The sequence below is a fragment of the Plasmodium falciparum genome (assembly GCF_000002765.6).
Source record: "Plasmodium falciparum 3D7 genome assembly, chromosome: 5".
Taxonomy (NCBI): domain Eukaryota; phylum Apicomplexa; class Aconoidasida; order Haemosporida; family Plasmodiidae; genus Plasmodium; species Plasmodium falciparum.
In genome coordinates, this window is record NC_004326.2 from 81,124 (window position 1) to 101,901 (window position 20,778).

Here is a 20,778-nt window from a genome sequence, read left to right on the forward strand (position 1 = left end):
AACTATCTTTTTATTTGAATATGTTCGATAGTTTCATATCCATATAATGATCTGCTGCACGAGCGGCATGTTGGCGTCCATAACAATTCATAGTAGTATCGAACATTTCTACAAAATCTTCTGCTAAGAAATCAATTTCAGTAGACAGAAGGTTTATATACATTCCTACGAAATTTTTTAAATTTTTTCTTTGAAAAAGTTGTTTTAAAAATCGAAATCCCTTAACTTTAGGTAAAGCATAAGTTCTATTTTTAACAGCATAATCAAATTCCATCAAAAATCTCTTATGCCCTTTAACCATTTTAGCTTTCATATCAGAAAAAAATGATGAAATTAAATCATCAGGTGTACCAAAAAATTCTTCTTTTCCATTTTTTTCACAAAAAGCAAATATATTGGAATTTTTTTGGGGATCATCTAAAGAAAATGTTTTACTACGTTTTTTTAATCCTAATCTTGTTCTATTTTTCGAAATATTATAATTTCCTTGTGCATATTCTGTTATATCAGAATTATAATAATTTTCCTTAGTACCAAGATAAATTAATAAAGCATAATCACGCATAAAAGAAAGTTGATCATCAGGTATATGTGGTTTACCTTCTAATTGGAATGTTCTAAAAAAATTTATTTCATTAAAAATAAATACTTTTGTAGGATCGTTTTTATAAATTGCATGGTTATTTAAATCTGCTTTTTCTAATATATCTTGTAAAAAATCAGTCCTTTTTACTATATGGGATGCATCTTTTTCTTTAACTATAATAGATGGTAACTTATCAAAAAAATATTCATGTTTTAATGTTGAAAGGAAATCACCAGATATTATATTATTAATTTCACTTAATTTATTTTTGAAAAATGATTCATGTTCTTCATTTCTAATCATCATTTTTAAATCTTTTGCATAAAAATGAAGCAAATATACACTAAAAGCTCTTGCAAAACAAGCATGATCTTCAATATCTAATACATTTATATTTAATCCCTTTAAATATTCTATTGCTTCATCCACATTTGAAAAATGATTAAAGAAAAAATAAACCCATGAACCTAATGTTGTATTATCGGGTTTATGTGCACGTAATATACTAGACAAAGACAAATCCTTTGTATCAATATCTATCAATGCTTTCTTACACTTATTTCCAATTACAACATTGTTCAAACATAAAAATATTAAAAATAACGAAATCAAAAATTTTCTAATCATTTTTTAAAAGTCTTAAATATTATATTAATAAATTTATAAAACAGGTATATATATATATTACTCAAATGTGTTAATATATACATATATAAATATATATATATATATATCAATTACTTTAATTATTCAAAAATATTATTTTACCTATAAACAAAACAATATATATATTATTCACATACATATAATCATTTTTACAAAAAAAAAAAAAAAAATTAATTAAAACATAATATACAATAAATTATCATCATACAATTTTATGAAAAAATATTTTTTTCTTTTTAAATATCTCGCCATCCAATTTTTATATTATGTTTAAAATACTATGAAATATATATGAAACGATATATGTGCACATGAGGGAATATAGAACAAACAAATATATATATATATATATATATATATATAATACAACAAAAAAATGTAAGTAAAAAAAAAAAAAAAAAAAGACAAAAAGACAATATAATAAAGAAAAAATATACACCATTTAAACAAAATCAGTGTATTATATTATATGTATATATATGTATATATACTTATATTTAAATTATATATTCATTCAAAAGAGAGTTTATTTTATTTTATTTTTTATTTTGCACTTCACATGCATAAAAATAATACTTTAATTTTCTTTTCCTTTTTTTTTAATTAAATATTAAAATTATCATTATAATTAAAAGGTAAATATAAAATATAAATTTATTTAGAAAAACACAAATAAATAAATAAATAATTAAATAAATAAAAAATTAAATAACTTAACAAAACAATAAAAAAAAAAAAAAAGAAAAAAAAAAAAAAGAAAAGAAACAAACAAAAAAGCGAACAAACCCGTAATTCCATATATATATTTAATATTAAGTACCTTTACATTATAGGATATTGATAATAATTAAAAAAAAAAAAAAAACAACGGAAAAATATAAATATCTCTAAGGTATTCAAATACAATACACATCATGTATTATTCTCATTATATATATTCTATTTTCATACAAAAATTATACATATATATATAAAAGAATATTTTTCCTCTAAAGAAATCAATGTAATATCCTAACTTATTCATTTTAATATACATTTAATATTTAATATGTATATGGAAGGTTTATGAGATAAGTTCTCCTCAAAATAGAAAAAAAAAAAAAAAAAAAAAAAAGACAACATAGTCTTATTGATTTTATCGAAACTTATATTTTTAATATTTTAAAAAAATTCTTCACATATATATATATATATATATATAATATGCTTTCCTATTTTTTATTTTTTCCTTTTATTTTTTTTTTATGAGTTTTACTATTTGCATTTTTTTTTTTTTTTTTTTATATTCTTTGTATAAAACAACATAATTTAAAATATCATATAAATTAAATTGGTTCCACTCAAAAACATACTAAAGATTAAAAAAAAAAAAAAAAAAAAAAAAAAAAAAAAAAAAATTACTTTTTACCCATTAAAAGAAAATATATACATATATATATATATATATATATTTAAGTCCTTTTCCTTGTAATATAATATTTAAATGTCAACTTAAAGAAATATTTAAAACAAAAAAAAAAAAAAATTAAAATAAAATAAAATAACAAAAAAGTAATAATAATATTAATAAAACAAAAGCAAACAAAAACATATTTATGAGAAACCTTTAAATATAAAAATGTGTATTTTGTAATAGTTATATGTTTATTTATAAATGTATTTTATTTAAAGAACATTTAATTCTCTAATAGCTTTGAAGTTTTCTGCAGCACGGTTTGAATATTGGCGAGAATAACAATCCATAGTTACATCAAATAATTCAACGAAATCTTCAGCTAAGAAATTTATTTCTGTTGATACGTGATTTTCATACATACCTACAAAATTCACTAAATTCTTTTTTTGGAAAAGGTGTTTCAAAAATCTGAAACCTTTTAAGTTAGGTATTGAATATGTTTTGTGAAATAAAGCATAATCAAATTGTCTTAAAAACGTTTTATGAGAATTTAACATTTTAGTTTTTATAATTGAAAAGAAAGATGTAATTAAATCATCTGGTGTACCGTAATATTCTGATTTATTATCTTTTTCACAATAAGCAAATATAGGGTCATTGTTATTTGTTCCTACTAAAGCGAGAGAACTACTACGTTTTCTCAATCCTAATGTTTTATTCTTACTAATTACATTATTAACACTTCTTGCTGGTCCAGCTATATCTGAATTGTAGTAATTTTCCCTTGAACCAGCATAAATTAAAAAATTGTAATCACGAACATAATTAAGTACACTTATCTCAGTATATTTATTAAAATCTCCTAAGTAATCTTTATAAGGTGTATGAACTCTTGATCCTACTATAAAGTATGGATTAGACTTATATGTTGCATGTGTAGTAGTTGATGCTTTATTCAATACACGTAAAAATGGATTCTTCTTTATAACCAAATGTTCTCTCTCAGATTCTTTCATTATATATAAATCCAGATTTTCCATAAATTTCTTATCATTAAGAATTAAAATAAAATCATTAATAAACAATGGATTAATATCTTTGAATTTATTCTTAAAAAATGATTGATAATCATCTGTACTTAACATAGACTTAATATCCTTAAGATAGTAATAAAACAAATATAAAGTAACTGCTCTAGCAAAACATGTATGATCACTATTTTCTAAAGTATTTATGTTGGTTTTTTCTAAATATTTTATTAATTCATCTGCACTACTAAAGTGATTATAAATAAAATAAACCCACATAGATAATTTATGAACATTTGCAGTGTGTGCATAAATTAAACCAGTCAAAGAATTTGATTCCGGATATAATTTTGAAAATTCAGTTTCACACTTATCCCCTTTTACAACATTCTTCAAACATAAAATAAGAAAAACTAATACATAAAATTTTAAACCCATTTTGTTGCTCTTTTTTTTTTTTTTTTAACTGTATGATGTTATATTAAAAATAAAAACAAATATATATATATATATATATATATACTTTATATCTTATACAAAAAATAAAAACTTAAAAATTCTTTTCATTAATATACATATATATATACATATATATGATTATACAAAAACTTTAACTATACAAAAAAAAATAAAAACAAAAAATTAAAATATTTAATTTTTAATATTCAATGATTACAAATAAATATACAATCAATAACCAAAAAAAAAAAAAAAAAAAAAAAAAAAACTGAAAATATTAATATAAAAAAAATTATCATAAAAAATTAATAATCATTAAAGAGTAATAAAATCATAAAAAGGTGAAATCACTAAAAAAAAAAAAAAAAAGAAAACAAAACAAAACAAAACAAAAAAAAACAAAACAAAAAAAAAGAAAAAAAGAAATGTATAAAATAATAAATTTATATGATTATCTAGTACTTTAATAAATTTTTTTTTAATTTTTATCACTTTTTTATTCATAATTTTTTTTCCTAAAGATTTTATCAGGCATTATAATTGTAATATATACACATTAAAATATATAGAACATAATAAAATAAAATGAAAAGGAACAACAAAGTTGTCTATTTTTTTTATTTTTTATTTTATGTATATATTCTTTTATATAAAAATATATTTAATATATACTATATATGTATTATATTATCATTTGCACTTCATATGCATATAAATAATATATATTTTATTATATAATTAAATATATATAATCATAAATAAATAAATTTTTTTTTTTTTTTTTTAAATTGGAATCATACATATATATAATATATATATATATATATATGTAACCACTATTTATATGATACCGTTGAAAATATATACAACGTTTTAAAAAAAAAAAAAAAGAACACACACAGTGCACATTCGGTGCTTCACAAATTTTTATAAACAAATATTCATGTATTTTTTTAATCATATTATATATTATTATAATGTTTTAAAAAATTGAAGAATTATTAATTTAAACTATATATATGAATAGAAACATAAAGAAAAAAATAAAATAATATATTATATATATAATAATTTCCTAATTAACATTATATATTTTTTTTTTTTTTCTTTGAGTAAAATAGAAAAAAATAAGTGCATTTTGGTATTCATCATATAAATAATATCTTATCAACAATTCATTTATTATATTTACAATAAAATATGTATATATATATATATATATATATATTATGGTAATATATAAAAATTTTGGTATATAACATATATATATATATATATATATTTATTTATATATTTTTTTTTTATTTTTTATATTTATTTATTCATTCAACCTATATTAAACGAAACTGTTTTAAAATCCACTTTCCAAACAAAAGATATGTTTATGGAACACAAAAAAAAAAAAAAAAGAAGAAAATAATATAATATAATTGTCTGTATTATCTAAATTGAAAATATATATATTTTTTTTTTTTTTATCTGCACACCCTTTTGTGAATATTGCTTATCACATTATTGATATCCTTTTTTTTAATTTATATCAAGTTAACCATATTATACTTTACATAAATATATTAAAACATTCTTGCTTAAGAAAGAGGTCGATTTTATTTAAAAGACATTTACTTGGGAGTGTTTTAGAATTACAACATTTATAAATATCTTTTAATAACGCATTTGTGCTTTTTATATAAGCATTTTCAAAAAAAATTTCTTTCACAATTTTTTTCGCTTTATCAAATTTTTTTTCAAGAGTTAAAGTTAAAGAAATAAATGTATTAATATAAACACAATTGGGATATAAATTTTCAGCTTTCAAAAAACTGTTTAAGGCATCAACATTTCTTTTCATTTTCAAGAATATCATACCTTGTAAGATAAATAATTCAGGTCCCTTATAATTATTTTTTTGAGCTTGTTCTAAACAAAGTAAAGCTGTTTCATATTTTTCTTTATAGTTATATAAACAAGCACAATATAAACATATTATTGGATTTGTCATATTTAATTTTAAACATAAACTTAAATGCACATTTGCTATATTTATATTCCCTTCATTAAAAAATATTACACTCAATAATAAGTGAGCTCTAAAATTACTAGGATTTATTAAAATGCATTTAAGTAATACTAACTTAGCTTTATTAATATTTCCTGTGTGTTTTAGTTCACTAGAATAAAGAATATATGAATATTCATAAAAAATATTTAATTTCATAGCTTTTTTAAAAAAAAAGGTTCCTAATCTTTTATTATTTTTTAAAGAAAAATAGTTTCCAATAAGACATAAATAATATTCATTTATTTCTTTCTTTTCATATGTTAATAATATATATTCTATTTTTTCAATATCTTTTTTATACCAATAACATGTAGATAAATATGGAAGGTGTTTAGTATACAAACATTCTATATCAAATATCTTTTCTAATAAATATGCCGATTTTTCATAATCTCCAAGGTAAAAATAACATAGTCCTTTTATGTATAAAATATATATACTAAATATAGGTTTATTTTCCCATTCTTCTATTAACAATAAACAATCTTCAAATTTATTTAAATAAAAAAAAAAAAAAACTTTGGCGATTATTGTTAAGTCATGAATTCCTTCATCAGATAGCCATTTATTTTTATTATTGTCAATATTAGGTATTATATTTTCTTTTAAATTAGACATACAATTTAAAAATATTTTTTCTATTTCTTCCTTTTCTAGTAAAGAAGATATAAATGAAACATCTTTTATATTTATAACATTATTCATTTCGATTAATTCTAAAAGATTTTCATCAAAATTCATATTTCTTATTTTTACAACAATTCCATCTTCATTTACAATATCATTTTTATTTTCTTCATCAAATTCATCTAATTCATCTGAATCTTTATCATTGCTTACAAGATCTTCCATTTCTTTTAAATTTATATCACCATCTTTATTTTTTTCTTCAACTTTTTTTTCGTCATTATGTCTATAGTCGTCCATTTTTTCCTTGTATTCATTGTCATAATAATCGTCATTATTATCATCTTTTCTATCATCATAATCTTCATCATCACTTTCATTATCATCACTTTTATTATCATCACCATCATAATCTTCATTTTCTTTCCTAATAAGTGATTTACATTTCAACTTCTTATAAACATATATGTGAGCATTATACATTTTTGAAAGTTTTCCAACTATATCTTGATACATAACACTAAAATAAAAATTCGAATGTAATTTTATCATTTTTTTCAGACAACATATTAAATAAGGGCACGATTTATAACCTAAATAGTAACAAATAAAAGATATATCTATTAATTTCTTTTTTCTTATTTCACTAAACCATTCTTTTCTTCCTTCCTTTTCATATATTTTCCCCATCAAATAATATCCCACACTATAACCAGGTATACATTGTACATTGTAAAACCTTTCTTCATAAACTTTGATATGCTTCATTATATAAGTATCATCAGTATTATAATTATTATCACTATTATTGTTGTTGTTCTTATTATTATTCATTAGATATATTTGCTTTTTCTTTTTTTTTTTCTTTTTCTTCTTCTTCTTAATATTATTATGATCATTTTTTATGTTATATTTAAGAAATTCTTCATCCAATAACATCATAATAATACTCTCTCTTTTTTCCTTATTTAACTTATAACAACAATAAATATATGCATATTTCATTATATTATCGCATTTTTCATCTTGACATTCCTTTCTTGAATAAATGTACAAACGATTTAAATCCTCGTAATTTATATAATTGTTGTTAGACCTTATGTTTTCTTTTATATTTATTTTATGTCTATAACAATAAGTATCTATCAAATCGTCGTACAACCTTTTTTGAAATTTTAAATTATACTTTTTAGAAATATCTATACCGTTTAAGAAGAAGTTTAAATAACACCTATGATTTTCATCATCTTCCATGATATAAATAAATAGATAAATAAATAAATATATATATATATTAGATTATCAGATAAGAAATGATTTAATAAATAAAAAAAAAAAAGAACTTAATAAACTTTTAATCATTTAACATAATCAATTATACACATTCTTTCAAGGAAAATATATATATATATATATATATATATATATATTTTTTTTTTTAATACATAAACATTCCCTTGTTTACATATTCCCATATTTAATATAAAACCGTATGTTAGTATAATATGTTATTGATGCATTATATATACCCATATAATATTCCTTATTTTATTTAAAAAAGAATATGAAACACTCCTTAAGGGAACTGTCTATATTTCATTACAACTTTGAAAGATTTAAAAAAAGGAATATAAAAAAATGAACTATTTAAAATAATATACAATATCAACACATATATTTATTCATTCATTTAATGTTTATTTTGTTTGTACATAAAATGAATAAAATATTTATTTCACCCTTTATTTATATACTCTATATTTATATAATAATGACTTTTTTTTTTTTTTTTATACCAAAAATGTGATAAAAATTTATAAGCCGAATATATATATATTCAAAATAATATATATAACAACGTAGTATTAGAATATTAAAAAAGAGATTTAACATTTTAAATCAAAAACGTTTACACACATTCTTATTTAAATAATAATAATAATAAAATTTTTAATATATATATATATTAAGACATCGATATTTTATCTAATAATTCCTCTTTTTTTTTTTTTTTTCCTTCAATTTTTTAAAACATATTTCAAACTGTGTACAAAAGAATGACAAAAGGGAATTAAAATATAAGATGAGCAAAAAATAAATATTACATAAGAAAAGAAAAATTATATTAATAAATAAAAAAGAAAAAAAAAAAAAAAAAAAACTATATTATTTTTATTAATTATAATATGTTCATAAATATAATAAGTATTACATATATATAAATATATATATATTTTATGTATTTACATATGTTTAGATTATTAAAATATATATTTATAAATTCACATAAATTTTTATATTAACATATATATATATATATATATATATTTATATTGATTCAAAATTTCCTCTTTTGACATATTTATATATAATCATTTATTTTTCTCATCCATTTTTAGAATATTTGTCATACCAGACTTTGGGTTTAAAAAAAAAAAAAATTATAAAATAAGAATTAAAAAATAATATTAAAATATAAAAAATTCCTTAATGAATAATATATATATATATATAATATATACATAATATATTAGAGAAGATATATTTGTAAAATTAATTTAATCCACATTTATAATACACATAAATTATTATTTTTTCTTTTCTGTTCATTATAGACATTATTATATAAGGTCTTTATTTTTCATAAAATAATCATAATTTTGTTTTTCTTTTAAGAATCCGTATCTTAAATTTTATATGGTCAATAAATAAATATATACATTGTACATATATAATATATATATATATATATATATATATATATATGTATACAAAATATTAGTATACATAAAATATCTTTTTTTTTTTTCTTCATATATCTTTTATTTATATCTTAATATTTTATTTACTTATTTTATATCTTGGACTTCATTTTTGCGATGAAAAGATAAAATTTCCCTTTGTATATATTTTCAGTTACACATTTACATAAAAAATTATCGAGAATTAAATTTTTTTTTTTCTCTCTCTCTCTATTTTATAATATAATATATATATATAACACATTTTTGTATATATATTTTTTATATCACATTTTATTATAAAAAAAAAAAAAAAAAAAAAAAAAAACTATATAATATATATATATATATATATATATATACAAATAAATAAATAATATATACAAGTTATAAAAAAAGTATAATCCTAATTTTTCCTTTCCATAATAATTTATAAATACATTACATATATAAATTTTTTGTAATTATATTCAATTTTTTTTTTTTTTTTTATTCTTTTCTCTTCTCTTGTTTTGTTCTTATATTTATTATATATATATATATATATATATATATATATATATTTTTAATATATATAATCAATATTTTTTTCCATTATTCCTTTTCGAAATCCCCATTTTCATATAAATATATATATATTCCTTATAAAAAAAAACACACAAAAAAAAGAAAATGCCAAATGTATATTTACCTCAAATTTTATGGCATAGTAAAGATAACAAAAGAAGTGATCGAATTTATTCTTTAGATATTCAACCATATCCAAATTATTATAGTGTTAAAAAATTAAATAGGAAATATGAATTGTTTATCAAATATTTAAAAGAAAAAGGAAAAATAGAATGTAATAAATTCGACACTTTAGAAGAAAAACAAAAAATTATAAATGATTCAACATTGCCCTCAAATAATAATTATAATAATAGTAGTAATAATAATAATAATAATAATAAATATGAAACATTAAAATTAGATAAAGAACTGAATCAAGGAAATGAGGATAACATTATAAAGACGGTAATTGGGAATAACACGGAAGTTAGTAATAATAACTTATTAGATGATACAAACAATAAATTAAACGAAATAAAAACAAATACATCTACGGAAGATCACCAAGAACACAATTTAGTAAATAAAAAAAACGAAACGAATAGTTCATCTAATGACAATATTTCACATAATAAAACACCAATGCAATCAAATAAATTACTTACATCATTACAAGATGATAAAACAAAAAAAAAACCTATCAAATTTAATATAGCTACATGTGGTGCTGACGAATTCGTACATTTGTGGAGAATATTTATAAAAGATGATATTTCAATTAAATGCTTAGGTAGATTTATAGGTCATAGTGGTGAAATAAATTGTGTTCGTTTTAACAAAAATGGTAGATATATAGCAAGTGGGGGAGAAGATAAATTTTTATATATATGGGAAAAAAGTAAAAAACCAAAAAATATACCATTAGGTTATGATATAAGCTTTTTAGATTATAAAGAATGGTGGAATGTCGTAGGGTCTTTCAGATGTAGTGGTGTAATAAATAGTATTATTTGGTCAAACAATGATACCTTATATGTAGCAAATGAAGATAATAATATCAATATTATTGATTTTGTAAAAAATACAAACTGTAAAGTACAAGTCTTAGAAGGACATTCAGGTATTATTCAAGGAATTTCATTTGACAATAATTATGAATATTTAGCATCTCTTAGTGCTGATCAAACATTAAAAATATGGAAAAAGAAAAATGATGGAAAATCATGGAAATTAGAAAACTCCATAAAAAATATAAGAAGAGATGAATTGGATAAACTTAATAATGCATGCACGACATGTACTGAATATGATTTTCCTGATAAAAATAATACGGACAAATACGAATCCAATACTTTAAAACAAGAAAATAAAAAATTAATAAATTATGATTTATTGGAACAAGAAGCATATAAAAAAAAAACAAAAAACAAAAAAGAAAAAGCAGATGAAGACGAAGAAGAAGCAAATAATAACGAAGATGTAGAAGAACAACAAACGGATGTAGGAGAAGAACATATAGAAGGACATCTCAATAATAATATAGTGCTTAATTCAAATATTAACAAAATGAACAACTCCAATAATCTCAAAATGAATAACTCCAATACAATCAAAATGAACAATTCTTTTAATCAAGAAAATAATGTTAAACCATACCAACAAATACATACCAAGTTTATGTCAAAAAAACATCTAGAAGATGGAGAAGAAGAACAAGAAGAAGAAGAGGAAGAAAAGAAATTCAAAAGAAGCCTTTTTTCAAGTGAGGAAATGCTACCTTCCTTTTTCAGACGTATTGATTTTTCTCCAAATGGGGAATTTTTAATAACACCTAGTGGTATTCAATTTGAACAAGTGGAAAAAGTTAACGAGAAAAATAATAAAACCGATGAAAATGCTAAACCAAATTATGAAATTAAAGCTTATAGCTGCTTTTATATATATCATAAAAACTTATTTTTAAAATATAATATTCCTTTTTTTACCATATTTTCACAAACAAGCCATTTCTTAGTAGCCAAATTTAATTATAATACATTCAAATTAAGAACAGAACAAAATATTCTTAAAAGATGTTATGAACATTTTCTTAATAACTTATCTGATGTAAATGATGAAGATATATCAAATTCAAATAAAAAAAGAAAAATATATGATGATAATTTAAAATTAAATGAGTTAATGTATAATGAAAAACTAATCAAATTGAATTATGAAAAAACTCTATTATATAATCATATTGATATACCTGATGATGTAAGTCAAATTGTTAGTAGTACCATATCAGAAAGTGATGTTGAATTTAATGAAGATAAAGTATCCTTGAAGGAATTATCCGCCGAAAATTGCTTGATGAAAAATACGGAAAGGAATGAGGATGGAAATGATGAAGACAATACAGAAGAGAATGTTGAAGAAAAAAAAGATGATATAAAGGAAGAAAAACAGGATGATTTAAAGGAAGAAAAAAAGGATGATTCAAAAGATGATTCAAAAGATGATTCAAAAGATGATTCAAAAGATAATTCAAAAGATGATTCAAAAGGTGATTCAAAAGATGATTCAAAAGGTGATTCAAAAGATGATTCAAAAGATGATTCAAAAGATGATTCAAAAGATGATTCAAAAGATAATTCAAAAGATGATTCAAAAGATGATTCAAAAGGTGATTCAAAAAATGATTCAAAAGATGATTCAAAAAATGATTCAAAGGATGACACAAAGGAAGAATCAAAAAAAGAAAACGAATTAGATATAAATAACAAATTGAATGCAGATGAAGAAGAAGGGAAAAATGATATCATGGACAAATATAATGATAACAATGATAATGTTGAAATATTAAATGAACAAGATGCTTCAAGTGAACTTAAAGATAAAAAGGAGGAAAGATTTATATATACATTAGGAACGTTTGATGGAAGTGTATATTTTTATGATAGTGAGATTCTTGATATACCCATTAGTATAGTTAAGAATATACATTTATGTCCTATAACAGATATATCTTGGAATAATTTAGGTAACGTTTGTGCATGTTCAAGTTCAGATGGGTATGTTAGCTTTTATCACTTTAATAATAATGAATTAGGAAATATTAAATCTTATAAAAATTACTATTTGGATAAAAAATGCAATGATTTAACATTCGATCAAAATTATTTTAAAAACACTTTTTATGATGAAGTAGAGTTTTTAAATAAAGATGAATCTAATGATTATACGTCTAGCGAGGATGAATTTGATGATCATAATTTAATTCCTCCTAAGGAAGAAACAAAAGTGAAAAGAATTAATTTAATAGTTGGTAATGCAGCAAATTTTGTCTTATCGCAAAATACTAAGAAATGATTTATACGTAATATGCATAAATATAAATATATATATATATATATATATATATTTTAAATGATATAAATGGTGTTACTGTTTTTCCTTTTAACTAAAAAAATAATCAGAAATATATATTTCCCTTTTTAATAAAAAATGATGCTTATATATAATATATAACCTTAATAAATGACGCACATATATATATATATATATATATATATATATATATATATATATATATATATATATGTATATTTATTTATATCTTTCTTTTTAAATTTTAAACATTACTTGTTTTTATTTTTATTTTTATATATATATATATATTTTTTTTTTTTTTTGGTATATTATATATATATATATATATATATATATATATATATATATGTATATGTATATGTCCATATATGTGTTTATTTTTTATTTTTACCCTTCATACCGCTATTAAATATAATATATACTCTATATATACATATTTATTTATTTATTTATTTATTTTTATATGTACACAAAAAAAAAAAAAAAAAAAAAATTTAAATAAAATAAAATAGAATAAATAAATATACACGTATATATACCTGTCTATATTATTTAACAAACAATTTAAATAGTTTTATATATTCTTTCGTTGTTTTATTTTTTTTATTATATATAGTAATATTATTAAAAAAATGAATTCCTTGGTTAATAAATAAAGTATAAAAAAAATGAGATTTTTTGGTTTTACTCTTTATTATATGTTCCTTAACAAAATTATTAACAATATGAATATTTGAATTATTGTGAACAAAAATTTCCAAAAACATATCTTCATCAGTATTATTTTCAAAAATAATTTCAAAGTTATATATTTTATTTATTGTATAATAAATATTATTATTTTCTTTTAAGTATATCTTAAAATTATCTGTACTAGTATTTTTCTTTAAATAATGTAAATTATGTATTCCTTTCCCACCATTATTAGTAAAATATATTATTTCCATATTTGTTATATTATCATTATCTAATGTATTATTTAAAATATATCTTTTACTTTTTTCATCATCTATACAAAAAATCATAGAATATTCATCATGTTGTTTAAAATAATGTATTCCATTATGAACTTTATTACAACCCTCGTTTTTAATTAATTCACATTTTATATCTTTAAGTATAATATCATTTAACATTATGTTATCTTCCTCAGTGTTTTTCATTATTATTTGCATGTACAGTTTATCATTTTTATGTACCAAACTATATCTTATATTAAATGGATCTCTACTTATAAAGTTAAAATCTTTTTTTAATTTTTTCTTTTCACTTCCAATTTTATATTCCGCAGTACATCGAATTCTAAAAAAAAAAATAAATAATATATAATATATAATAAATAATATATAATAAATAATATATAATATATAATAAATAATATATAATATATAATATATAATAAATAATATATAATATATAATATATAATAAATAATATATAATAAATAATATATAATATATAATATATAATACTTTGGAAAGATTATTTATATGAATATATACACCTTTAATAGGATACACACATCATATTTATATATATACATATAAATATTCCATAAATATTTATACAACCTCAAATAAAATAAACATACATATATATATATAAATATATACATATATGTATCATTACGTAAAAACATCAAAGAAATATACTGGAAAACATGTCACAAAACTAAAAAAGGTATTAGGAGATATATTTACTGATTCCTCATTTTTATAAATGTTAAAATTATTATCCCTAGTCCAAATATCCACATTTATTAAATTCACTTGAATATTGTTTTTTAAATTGCTAGATATATTAATTTGAGATTTAAAATTCTGACCTATATAAACCTTTCGAGAATTTATAGGTAGACTTAAACTTATTTCATTTGATAAACTAATATTATCATTTATGTCCTTATCAAAATTTATTTTCTCCATTTCAGTTATTTTAAACATATTCCAAATATTGTTATTAAACAAGGGCGGACTTAAACGAAGTAATTCAATCTTAACTCCCTCCTTCACTTCACTCATTTTATATATTCCTTAATTTTTACTATGTTTATTAAATTAACATATATATAAACAAATATGTCACTAATAATATATATATATATATATATATATATATATATTATAAATGTTTTACTCTATTTTCACATCTTGTCCTTTTTTTTTTAAAAATCCCAATTCTTATTCATTAAATAATAATGTATTTTTTTTTTTTTTTTTTTTTTTTATTAATTATTATGTTACTGTTTTATTATATACACTCTTAATCATATATATATATTTATATATATATATATATATATATATATATTATTCCCTTTTCATGTTTTAAACAAGAAAAAAAACTAAAAAAAAAAAAAATAATAAAATATATTTTTATAACATATGTATTATTAAAATGTATATATAAAAATATATATTCCATTTATTATTATTTTTTTATATACATTGTTATAAGAGTATCTTCTCCCTTCTGGTTTATATTACTACCATTTCACTTTGAACTTTTCATAAAAATTAATAGAATATCAAATATGTATAATATATAACAAAAAAAAAAAAAAAAAAAAAAAAAAAAAAAAAAAAATATATATATATATATATATACATATAATATATATTTCATCTAATCATTTAAAATTATTATTATATATTTTTTAAAAAATATATTTATGATAACATAAAAAGAATTTAATTTTAATTAAATATATATAATTACATACATCTAATATTATTATATATATATAATAAGTTTTCCAAATAGAATACTTATATATTATATATATATATATATATATATATATTCTTCCATAAAAAGAATAAAATAAAATAAAAACACCTTAAAAGTATTTGTAAAAAATTCCCCACATTGAATATATAGTTGTATTTATAAAATTAAAGAAAAAGCATAAAGTTACCATTTAATAGTGGAGATTAGTAACATTTTCTTCATTATCAAAAATATTTATTTCCTAATTTTTTTTTTTTGTAAAATATATTTAAAAATGTAATAGATTATGTATTAAATAATATAAATATAGCAAAATGTTCAATTTTAGAAATTTGCCTCTTTTTGACAAGGATAATTCAAAAGATACAGGTAAAAAAAAAAAAATAAAGTAAAACAAAACAAAACAAAAAACAAAAAAAAAAAAAAAAAAAAAAATGACATGTTATAATATAATATAATAAATAAAAATTATGTAATATATCATAATCGAAGAAACATATATGAAACCAAAAAGAAACAGATCTTGATTTATTAATACATATATAACTAACATTCATATCTTTATTTTTGTAGATGATATAAAAAATTTTATAAACTCTTATGAAGGGATATATTTTTCATCATCCAATAAATTTATAAATGTATTTCTAGACAAAATTCTGATCATTGATCCGTCTTCCTTAAATGTTATTACAATAAATACAGATCTGTATGTAGTTGATTTCCTTTTTAATGAGAAAAATAAGAATCTTATTGTTTTAGGGTAATGAAATATATATAGATTTATATTTTTATTTATTTATTATATATTATTTTTTAATTTTTCTTTTATATATTTATTTTATTTAGTGTATAAAATGATATCCTTTATATTTATATTTACATGGGATATTCAAATAATAACAAAAATGAGTATACACATATATATATATATATATATATATATGTATATTTTTTTTTTTTTTTTATGTTCCTATAGGAAAGGGAAGAATTCACTGATTTGTAGTGTTTACAATATTAGGGAATGCAACTTTACACTTTTGAAAAAAATTCAGTTAAGCAAAAATATTAATAACATTAAAAAGACACTGATAGCAAAATGTAATGAATATATAATAACATTAGAAAATAAGAAAATTACTTTTTATTTCTTAAATAAAGATTATAGTATAAATCAAAGTGAATTAATAGAAGACGGAAAAGAACTTATTGAAAATATCTATTTGTCAAAAAATCATATCTTGTTAGTAATAAAAAATTCATATGTATATATATACCAATTAGATATTAAAAATTCCCATATTAGTTATACACTTATTGATAGTTTCAATTTAAATTTATCCTACCTCAGAGAATCTATAAATAATAAAAAAAAGCATATAAATAAAATAAATGATGTATCAAATAATGACCCAAAAAAGGATAATAATGAAAAAAATACTTCATCTAATAATATAACACATAACAATTATAATGACATATCAAATAATAATAATAATAATAATAATATTAATGGGGTGAAAGACCATATAAATAATAACACTCTGGAAAATAATGATGAACCAATCTTATCTATATATAATGAAGATCTTAATGTTTTATATATATGCCAAAATATGTATAACGTCCTTTTTGTTTTGAATTTAAATAACCTAAGTTTTGAATTTATTCTTTTAGAAAATAAAATAATTAATTTATTTTCTTGCAAATTTTATTTAATTTTATTAAAAGAAGTTAATAAAAAATTTTTCCTTCATATTTATATCATTTATGAAGATATGAAATTACTAGTCTCAACTTTATTATTGAATGAACCTATAAGTAATGTTATTTTCTTCAATAATTTATTCTGCTTATTAATAGAAGAGGAAATATCCAAACCAGAAATAAAAGTAGATAAATTTTACTTCTATGAACAACTAAAATTAAAATTACATTCTAAATTAGATGGAGACGCTTTAAAGATTCTAAAAAGAGATCATGTTACTAATAATATCAATATATGTAAACAAGAAGAAAAAAAATATAAATTAAAAAATGAACAAAAAGATGTAGAAATATATAATAAGAACAACACTGTAGATTCTACCAACAATACTATTTATAACAGCGAAGTTAATCATTATAAATATATAACTAATGATTTTTTTCTTAATGAAGATGTAAATACAGATATCAAAAAAGAATTATATAACTTAAATCATACAAAAGATAATATTAATCATGATACACTAAAAAAACAAACAAATCAAAATGATATAACTATGAGCTTATCAAAAGATGAAAAAAATAATGATACCAATAAATTTTTTAATGAAAATATGTTTACGTTAAATAAATTCTTTAAAAATTGTCGAAATCAAATTAAAATAATATTAAAAGAAAGAAACATTAACGAAATTATAAATATGTTCAAAAAAAAAAAATTATATCAATGGTTAATTAAATATGCAAATTTAAATAAAAATTATCAAATAATTAATATAAATTTCATACATAAAATATATGCAGATTTTTTATTTGAAAAAGAACAATATGAAAATGCTATATATGAATATATTCAAACAATTAATTATTTAGAAACATCCTATGTTATACATAAATATTTAAATTTAGATTTATATGAATATTTAACCATATATTTAGAGAAATTACATGTATATCATCACTTTAACGATGAACATACTATGATGTTATTATCATGTTATAAAAAGCAATGTAAAAAAAAAAAAATGATATCCTTCATTAAAAAAAACAAAGACAAAATTAATTTAAATAAAACATACAAATTTTTATTAAATGCGGGTTATTATAATATAGTATTAAATCTGTCAAAAAAATATAAGGACCATTTCACATATGTTTCTATATTAATTGAAAAATATGAAAATTATGAAAAAAGCTTAAAATATATTTTTAAGTTAGATGTCGAAAATATTTGTATCTTATTATTTAAATATGGTTATAAATTTATTAAATATTACCCACAACTAACAATCTACTTATTAAAAAAAATAATTAAAAAGTACAATATAAATCTAACAATTTTTATCCCCTTATTTTTAGATAATATCGATTTTCTTTTTATGTTTATTGTCAAATTTCTTGATAAAAATGTAAATATAAATAAAATAAATCATATACAAGAAAAACAAAAACATCATTATTCAAACATGTATCATGATAGTGATGAATTAAATTCTGTAACCAAACAAAAAAATAAAATAAATTCATTCCTTTTATATGAAAAGGATAACAATCAAAATCACAATGGCATTCCTAGTGATAGTCATAATTTATCAGACGATAATAATTCACAAGAATCTACAACGGCTGTTAACTTAATAAATAAAACAAATTTACAATTGGATATATTTAATGGAGAATATGATTATATATTATTTGTAACTGTAATACAAATATTATTACAAAAATATAAAAAATCAATGCAAGAAGAAAATCAAACAAACAATCAATCAAGCAAACAAACAAACAATCAATCAAGCAAACAAACAAACAAACAATCAATCAATCAATCAAACAATCAATCAATCAATCAAACAAACAATCAATCAATCAAACAAACAAACATCCAAACAAATAAACAAAAAGGAAACAGTACAACAAATAAAATAATTAATAAAGATGAAACCAATGAACAAAACAATATCCTAACATTTAACATAGATAAATTAATCCAGAATAATAAGGATAAAAATATTAACTTCTTATCTGTATTATTATTATCTATATATAATTATAATAAAGGTTTGATATATACATCAACACAAATGAACAAATATGATATATCACTTTTGTTCTCTATTCACAAATTCATAAATAATACAAAAGGTAAAATAAACAAAATAAATATGGATGAACATAAACCAAATGAACAAACAATGCAAATAAACAGTAGTTATAAAATATTAAATAGAAATTTCCAAAAAGTTATATATAACATATGTATTAACCATTTAAAGTTAAATGGTTCCTTATCATATAATTATATTTTTTATTATCTTTCTATGTTAAATGATGAAAAGTATTTAATTAAATTTATAAAAAAAATAAGACAAGATATGAACTTAAGTATATTCAACTTAATTCAAATTTTAAAAAAATATAACAAAAGTTATAGCTGTATACAAAATATGGTAGTAGCATATATGAATGATATGAATAAAAATATAAATGACAAATGTATAGAAATAGAAAAGGATAAAAAAGAATTGGAAAAAATAAAGAAAAAACAATTAAAAAAAAAATATAATTTTTATTTAATAGATAATGCTTATTGTTCTATATGTAAAGAAATTTTATCAGTGCCAATGATTCATTTTTTATGTAAACATTCATACCATTCTTATTGTTTAAAGGATAACAATGTCTGTATATTATGTCATAATAAGGATAAGGAAAAAAAATTATTAAAAGAAAAGGCGATCAATTCAATTCAAAATTTTGATGAATTCTTTAAATACTTACAAGGATCAACTGATAAATTTTCTTATATATCCAATTACCTTTCCTATGGAATTACACCAAAATGATTAATA

At 18.8% G+C, this 20,778-nt stretch overlaps 6 protein-coding genes across 6 annotated transcripts; 2 read left to right on the plus strand and 4 right to left on the minus strand.

The window, feature by feature from the left end:
- Positions 1 to 10: 10 nt before the first annotated feature.
- Positions 11 to 1,213, minus strand: PF3D7_0501500 (rhoptry-associated protein 3; the record flags this gene model as incomplete). Its single annotated transcript, XM_001351538.1, has 1 exon — positions 11 to 1,213. The coding sequence occupies one exon, from the start codon at positions 1,211 to 1,213 to the stop codon at positions 11 to 13; it is 1,203 nt and encodes a 400-aa protein (XP_001351574.1).
- A 1,704-nt stretch (positions 1,214 to 2,917) lies between these two features.
- PF3D7_0501600 (rhoptry-associated protein 2) lies at positions 2,918 to 4,114 on the minus strand (the record flags this gene model as incomplete). The annotated part of the gene is made up of 1 exon (XM_001351539.1): positions 2,918 to 4,114. The coding sequence occupies one exon, from the start codon at positions 4,112 to 4,114 to the stop codon at positions 2,918 to 2,920; it is 1,197 nt and encodes a 398-aa protein (XP_001351575.1).
- Positions 4,115 to 5,696: 1,582 nt separating this feature from the next.
- PF3D7_0501700 (anaphase-promoting complex subunit 3, putative) lies at positions 5,697 to 8,078 on the minus strand (the record flags this gene model as incomplete). Its single annotated transcript, XM_001351540.1, has 1 exon — positions 5,697 to 8,078. One exon carries the CDS (start codon positions 8,076 to 8,078, stop codon positions 5,697 to 5,699), a length of 2,382 nt encoding a protein of 793 aa, XP_001351576.1.
- Positions 8,079 to 10,237: 2,159 nt separating this feature from the next.
- Positions 10,238 to 13,468, plus strand: PF3D7_0501800 (chromatin assembly factor 1 subunit A; the record flags this gene model as incomplete). The annotated part of the gene is made up of 1 exon (XM_001351541.1): positions 10,238 to 13,468. The coding sequence occupies one exon, from the start codon at positions 10,238 to 10,240 to the stop codon at positions 13,466 to 13,468; it is 3,231 nt and encodes a 1,076-aa protein (XP_001351577.1).
- Positions 13,469 to 14,037: 569 nt separating this feature from the next.
- Positions 14,038 to 15,510, minus strand: PF3D7_0501900 (conserved protein, unknown function; the record flags this gene model as incomplete). The annotated part of the gene is made up of 2 exons (XM_001351542.1): positions 14,038 to 14,791; positions 15,119 to 15,510. The coding sequence occupies 2 exons, from the start codon at positions 15,508 to 15,510 to the stop codon at positions 14,038 to 14,040; spliced, it is 1,146 nt and encodes a 381-aa protein (XP_001351578.1).
- Positions 15,511 to 16,533: 1,023 nt separating this feature from the next.
- PF3D7_0502000 (vacuolar protein sorting-associated protein 11, putative) lies at positions 16,534 to 20,772 on the plus strand (the record flags this gene model as incomplete). Its single annotated transcript, XM_001351543.1, has 3 exons — positions 16,534 to 16,588; positions 16,793 to 16,982; positions 17,199 to 20,772. The coding sequence occupies 3 exons, from the start codon at positions 16,534 to 16,536 to the stop codon at positions 20,770 to 20,772; spliced, it is 3,819 nt and encodes a 1,272-aa protein (XP_001351579.1).
- Between the last annotated feature and the right edge of the window lie 6 nt (positions 20,773 to 20,778).